Source organism: Tachyglossus aculeatus, chromosome 9 (genome assembly GCF_015852505.1).
Source record: "Tachyglossus aculeatus isolate mTacAcu1 chromosome 9, mTacAcu1.pri, whole genome shotgun sequence".
Taxonomy (NCBI): domain Eukaryota; kingdom Metazoa; phylum Chordata; class Mammalia; order Monotremata; family Tachyglossidae; genus Tachyglossus; species Tachyglossus aculeatus.
This window is the reverse complement of record NC_052074.1, coordinates 8,771,438-8,778,571: the sequence shown is the minus strand read 5'-3', so window position 1 is coordinate 8,778,571 and position 7,134 is coordinate 8,771,438. Positions and strand designations below refer to the sequence as shown.

The window sequence follows — 7,134 nt, the reverse complement described above, 5'->3', positions numbered from 1 at the left end:
TGTTGGCTACTGCCAAGCTCATAAAGAAAAGACACCAGGTCTTTCCTACTTCCTCCTTATCCTCCACATAATTCTATTTGTTCTGATGATTTTGACACCTGTCTACATGTTTTGTTTTGTTGTCTGTCTCCCCCTTCTAGACTGTGAGCCCGTTATTGGGTAGGGACCGTCTCTATATGCTGCCGACTTGTACTTCACAAGCACTTAGTACAGTGCTCTGCGCACAGTAAGTGCTCAATAAATACGATTGAATGAATTGCTTCACTTACAAGAAGAGCTAAATAAGGGAATTTTCTTTTTATCCTGGGTGGGGAGAAGAATCAAAATGCGGTGGTTTATTACTAAATAACAGGGTTGGAACAGCTGAAGACTTGAAAATTTAAGTGTCGGATTCATGTCGGGAGGCAAGCGTTCCGGAAGAACATTAACATTCCCTCATATGCTCCTCTAACACGATGTTCCTGCTGTTCAACCACTGCTTACATGCCACCAAAAACGATTTATTCCTATTCAGAAATTAAAAGAATTATTAATGGTTCAATTTTCATTCAGTACAGTCTACTATTGCAGGCTGAGAAGTGGTGATGGTAATGTAATCTGGGCATTTATTTTATATGCTTTTAAGGGTAAGGCCTTTCAGCATATTTTGTGTAAAATAATTAAGACTAGAGAGAGACGGAAAAGATTTTAAAGTTTTCTCTTTGAAAAGATGGTCATTTACAGTACATACAAAAATACTCTGAAAATACATATGACTTAATTTACAAAACATTGAATTGATTACAAGAGGAATTACAAGGTTATGGATTGTTTTATAAACTTTTGTGCATGCTTTCATGAAACAAAACCTCCCACTGAAACACTAAGAGGTTTGCTGAAAAAAAAAAAGCAGCCCATGAAACTAAGTTTGGCTGTCAAATGAAGATTACAAAGGCCCTGAGCCACTTAATGGTCATTCAAAAATACCCTTAGGTTTACTATAATGTACTGCTTGTTTCTGCATGCCTACCCAATGAAGAACTGTTTAAGATGTAAAATAAGTGATGGACAGGAACTATCATGCCAGGTAATAGTATAGTTCAAAAAAGCAGATTTCCAGTTTTTTAGGGTGTCAATGTTTATTGATGCTGGGATGTTAAGTTTTGCCGCTCTGAAAAGCTGCAAAAGCAAAGTCAGTTAAAGGACGGCAAGAGAGAGAGAAGAGACACGGTATTTCTGCCATTCACATACTGGCATTCAGTATCCTGGTTCTAATTTGATCTCTAATAAAAGTCGCATTTCAAGGCCTCCATAGGAGGCAAGTTATGAAGGTGGTATGGTGCTCCGTTTTTGCACTTATCCCTGTACTGATATGATACTGTCTAAATTGAGCACCATTATGCAAGAAATGCACACAAAAAGTCTTAAATATTCTATGTACTAAACTGAAAAACAAAAATAGAATATATATAATTTAAATCAACAGTGAATAGAACAGGCAGTTATAAATATATACACAAACTGGGAAAGCAGAAACTAAACCTCACATCATAGATCTTAAGTTCACAATGTGGCTTCAATGACTAAAGAAAATGTACTGAGATGTAGAAAGTTACTTACACAAGAAATTTTTTTTTGATTTCAAATTTCAGCTTTGACCAATGATTACAACACAGAACTTAGGGGGAAAACTGCTGTTTCATGAGTTCAAAAATGCTTCCACAGAGGAAGCAAGCACTGAAAGTTAAGGCATAAAAATTCAAAAGACTCTAAAGCCAGATTATTGTAGATGATGATCTGACAGCGGGCGATCATGGTAAAGTTACTCACAGTCAGGGGAGTATCCTGCAGCACCTGAAGGTCAAAATAGACATAACTCAAAAATTGGATCACAAATTCCAGAACAATAACTCATTTTATATAGGACAGATAATTGGGGAGGAGAGGAAGTAGCTACTTGGGAGCCACTACACAATTGCATATTCTCTTTCTGTGTGGTGAGGCACTACCTTTACCGGTTAAGGGTCAGTCTGATGGAATTTTTAATGACACGGATGTTATTCGCTGGTACAGGAGATGAAGAATCTGGTAGTTCTTTACTGGGTAGTCTCTAAGGAAAAAAGGTGAAGCATTTTAAATGAACAGTAATTCAGACAAAACAGACAAGGCAACTTTCCTTCGACTCCCTTTTTGCCCATTAAGAACCACGACTAGAGAATATACTGTTTGTTTCTAATTTTTGACATTTCAGTTAAAGCTATTCAGGTGTAAAGGAGGTGGCAGAAAGGAGTTTCTCCCTCAAAAATCTTTCTCCTTATACTGGCAAATTAATTTCCCCACTGAGGCAGGAACACCATGGTATCCCCCAGGAGTCTATTTACTCTGTTACTCTATTTATTTGTTACTCTATTTTACTTGTACATATCTATTCTATTTATTTTATTTTGTTAGTATGTTTGGTTTTGTTCTTTGTCTCCCCCTTTTAGACTGTGAGCCCACTGTTGGGTAGGGACTGTCTCTATATGTTGCCAACTTGTACTTCCCAAGCGCTTAGTACAGTGCTCTGCACACAGTAAGCGCTCAATAAATACGATTGATGATGATGACGAGTCAGTCAATGCTGCTGGGAACGAGGTGAGCAGTTGACAAAAAATAAAAAAAATAACCAAGGTGTTGCTCAACAGCAAATTGATTACGGCCTTCGAAAAGAGAAAAAGGGACCTCTTGTTGATACTTTATGTATTTAATTTGTGCCTGCCAATTTCCCCATTAGACTGTAAGCTCACCGAGGGCAGGGACCTTATTTTATTTCTATGTTCTCAAGTACCTAGTACAGTGGTCTGCATCTAGCAAGGACTCAATAAATACTGATGATGGCAACATTATTTTTTTTAAGTTTTTTCCTACATTTGACTTTTGTAGAATGCAGTGTAAACTACCAAGGAGCAAAGCTGGTCTTTAGAGCTAGACACCCTCATTTTTGAAGAGTGTGTGAGGTCTGGTAACAGCTGTGTGGGGATTCTGATGACATCACAGGATTATTTTCAGTCACATAAAGTTCAAGCAAGTCAATCCAACTCAAGATAAAGAGAAAGTAAAAAAGTTTGTAATGAAAGCTTTACACAGGGAAATTTGGTGGTGTTACATTTGCTACTGCAACCCCAGTAAGCCTCAACCGGATTCTTGCTCTTTACCTTTGATCTTTTTATTTAAATCAACCTGGCCATCACTTTTTCTTCAATCATCAATGGTATTTACTAAGTGCTTACTACATGCAGAGCACTGTCCTACGCATTTGGGAGAAAAGAGAGTTGGCAAACATGATTCCCTGATCCCAACGATCTTACAATCTTAAACATGTAAAAAGCTACAAACCCTTCACAGCTGTCTACCATTTAATTCTTCCTACTGTCCCTGAACTCCCAATATGGTGAAGTATTTAGGGAGACCATTAACTGGTTTCCTACATTGTGGGGCAAGTATGGTTCTTTCTGTCACCAACACTCTGCTGAAACCTGAATATTAAGTAGAAATTTAACACTATTGGCCTGAAAATAAACCACCATTATCAGGTTCTGTCTCAGAATCAAGTTACTGAAAAAGACTCTTATAGTCCAAAAAAAACATTAGGAAAGAAGTGGGAAAATCCTGGCTATAAATTGTCTAGGCTCCTGAATAAGTTTTGAAGACATTACCTGTAATCTTGATGTGTCAATCGTTGGAATAGGCATTGGCTCACCTCCTACCAGGCCATCGTCCTAAAGACAAACAAGATCATGCAAATGAGGCCCTGGCGTTCACTGTGCAAGAACACTGGCCTGAGCAGTTCAGATGAGAAAAGTATCAAAATGAAAAACTAAGGGACTGTATCAAATTTACTCCTCAAATAGCTGTATTCCAAAATCATTCTAAAATATGATCCAGAGTCTTTAAAAAAAAAAAGTTATTCTGAACCAATCTTGAATCTTGAATTTAGTTTGTATTTACCATGGATTTTCTCTTCCCATCTTCTGGGGCACAAGATTCTTTGAATACTGAATCAAGACCAATGATCTGCAACAAAAAGCATTAGCCCAATTGCCCATTATTCACCATTCAGTTAACAATAATAAACACCTTACTATGTATTAAGCTAAATGGCTGGAGGTTTTAAGTTTTGATGGGGGAATGACACCACTCAGAACTAAGGTGCTTAGTACGGTGCTCTGCACACGGTAAGTGCTCAATACGACTGAATGAATGAACTAAGGAAGACTCAATTCCTTATATATACACAATTTATATATATATATATATATATAAATAAAATCTATACACACAAACTGCCACCTACTGGTGGCAAAAGGAATTAATCCCTGCCATTCACCCCAACCAGGGTAACCTAGCAGATACTCAAAAGTCAAAAGCTGCTAGAAGAATAATTATCTTCTAGCATGGGAAGCAAAATGATGTAGTGCATAAAGCCTGGGCGTCGAAGGTCCCGGCTCCACCATTTGTCTGCTTAGTAACCTTGGGCAAGTCACTTCACTTCTCCGTGCACCAGTTACCTCATCTGTACGATGGGGATTAATCAATCGTATTTATTGAGCGCTTACTGTGTGCAGAACACTGTACTAAGAGCTTGGGAAGTACAAGTTGGCAACATACAGAGACAGTCCCTACCCAACAGTGGGCTAGACTGTGAGTCCCATGTAGGACAGGGGCCGTGTCCAACCCGATTTGCTTGGATCCACCCCAGCACTTAGTACAGTGCCTAGCACATATCATGTGTTTAATACCATAATTATTATTAACTTTGAATAAGACCAAGGCTTACCTAGGGTAAAACCATCTCCCATATTACCCATTTAAAAAGTTGAAGAATTTAACTAGTATAGGGGTTTAGGAATATGACCCCCCCCTATGTGGCATTCTAATTCTCTTCCTAAAGATGATACTCTGTGTAGCTAAAGCCATGCAAGCTTAAAAGGCCAGAAAACCAAAGCTCAGGATAAAATGATTTGAGCACTGTGATGTTAAAAGCAGTAAGCTCTTAGAATTTGAGTTCCTACTATAAAAGTTGTTTTTTGTAGACAAAAAGCTACAATAACCAAAAAAGTGCCCTCACCGCTTCTTTATCTTTTAGTCTCTTGGGAGACTCATCCAAGGATGGTGAATGGGGTCTCTTTGGGATGGGATTCTTAGACATCAGATTGGCTGCTCCATTTAGGTGCTGTTGTCCCTGGGCAGGGTTATGAGGTGCTATGATCCGAGGAACCACATTTCGCCCTACTACTGTAGGAATGGTGCAGCCAGATGGGAGAGGCATGGCTTGTACTGTCGAATCAGTATCTGGAAGAAACAAGAACTCCTTTAAACTGCAAGAAGTAACAACTCTGTTTACTGAGCATCCACTGGGTGTTTCTTTCTCTCTCTCCCACCCCACCATTCCCCAGTCCCCCGATTCAGATACGTACTTGAACCAATAACTGGAATGGACAGTCCTTGAACTGGAGATGAAGGCAGAACGTCCAATGGCTTCTCTGGAGTGGTGGGTTGGGATGTTCTATCTGGTTCTACATCGTCTCTGTTAAATTAATTTTGACACATCTTGTTACGTAGCTGACATTTAACCCTCAGAAATCATTCTTCAGCTTCAAAGGCACGAACAACTAGTACTGCTTTTGCAGAAAGTTCTCTTTACATTTTTCAGTTCAAGCAAGAACTTAAAACTCAAAATTTAGGCACAAATATTAAATACTAAATAATAATAATAATAATGGCACTTATTAAGCGCTTACTACGTGCAAAGCACTGTTCTAAGCACTGGGGGGATACAAGGTGATCAAGGTTGTCCCACGGGGGGCTCAGTCAACCCCCATTTTACAGATGAGGTAACTGAGGCCCAGGGAAGTGAAGTGACTTGCCCAAGGTCACACAGCTGACAATTGGCGGAGCTGGGATTTGAACCCACGACCACTGACTCCAAAGCCCGTGCTCTTTCCACTGAGCCACGCTGCTCCTCTTTACATACACACCTTTCCATTTCGGCCGTAGGAGGAGGACTCTCAGGTTTAGGGAGTTTATTTAATGAAACAGGGGAGTTAAAAGGGGTTCCATTATCAGTGTCCCTGGAACTGTCCAAGCAATTGCCCTCCAGAGATGATCTTTTCGACTGAAGACCGCTGGCACTTCGATTAATGTCTGGCAGGCTTTGCTGAAAGGGAAAAATTCAGTAGTCATATTAAGAACAGGTGCCTAGACGCTTACAGTCCTACCTCTATGGGGTGAAGACCTGGCATATAGGGCACAAAGCCGGTCCTTTTGGGCCCAGTGCTAACCTGCCCCACCCTGACGGTGGGGCCCATGGGGCCGTGGGTGCACCACACCGCTTTTGAGCCGGGATCCCTGGCTGTGGCCCTGGAGCCAGATGGCTTTGGCAAGCAGTGGCCGCCTCAGGTCACCGGTTCCGGAATTGTGCACTGTTTCCAAGTCCCCACGGGGTGCCCACCCCCATGGGGGCTCCAGAGCCCTAACCCCCACCTCATCCCCAGGGAACTCCAAGTTGCCTGAGCCAACTGGACAGCAGTGCAATGAGCAGACAGTTCCTTCTTACTAAGGTTTAGAATGGAGGAGAAAGGAAACCTCTCATGTCTAACTCTGGGATCTGGTGGAAGACCAGAAAAATGACAGTGGAGGAGCTGCACAAATAAGTTCCTTTTCCTACCTCCTCCTCCTCTCTTACCTTCCTCTTTTCCTCCCTTCCCCCCACTCTTCCTCTCCTCCAAGGTCCACTCCTGCCCTGGAATGCCGATGAAACCAACCAGAGGTGCCCCGAACTAACCGAGGTAGAAAACCAAGAGCTTTGTGCTTGCCTTTTTTTTTTTCTGCAGGAGTTCTGCTGGTAGATAATGATGCAATTGCTTTTTCTTTACATGAGTGGCTTCAATCTTCATTCCTTCCTTAAGCATGTTTATATTGTTTGCTTGCCTGTATACTGTAAAAAATACATTAAGCAGAAAGTCTGAGACTTACATTCTGACCTATCCCACCCATATAGCTAACATCCAACGTGTGAGCTGAAAATACAGACTAACCTGCTTCTCTGGGGGAGGAGAGCAGACAGCTGAAAATTAGCAGAGGGGAAGGAAAGAAGAAGGGGAAGAATGAAGAGCC

At 40.9% G+C, this 7,134-nt stretch overlaps 1 protein-coding gene across 3 annotated transcripts in view; it reads right to left on the bottom strand.

Annotated features, from left to right (window-relative positions):
- Positions 1 to 715: 715 nt before the first annotated feature.
- Positions 716 to 7,134, bottom strand: part of PAPOLG (poly(A) polymerase gamma) — a 28,728-nt gene continuing 22,309 nt past the window's right edge. Inside the window, exons 16-23 of one of the 3 annotated variants that reach the window (XM_038751131.1) lie at positions 6,834 to 6,955; positions 5,997 to 6,175; positions 5,436 to 5,545; positions 5,087 to 5,310; positions 3,967 to 4,032; positions 3,675 to 3,737; positions 1,989 to 2,089; positions 716 to 1,833 (exon numbers count right to left, since the gene is read on the bottom strand). In XM_038751131.1, the coding sequence (XP_038607059.1) occupies positions 1,991 to 2,089; positions 3,675 to 3,737; positions 3,967 to 4,032; positions 5,087 to 5,310; positions 5,436 to 5,545; positions 5,997 to 6,175; positions 6,834 to 6,955 (863 nt within the window). In that variant the 3' untranslated portion in view covers positions 716 to 1,833; positions 1,989 to 1,990. Of the gene's footprint in view, positions 1,834 to 1,988; positions 2,090 to 3,674; positions 3,738 to 3,966; positions 4,033 to 5,086; positions 5,311 to 5,435; positions 5,546 to 5,996; positions 6,178 to 6,833; positions 6,956 to 7,134 lie in introns of those variants that run through there. The other 2 variants (XM_038751130.1, XM_038751132.1) reach the window with 2 other exon arrangements.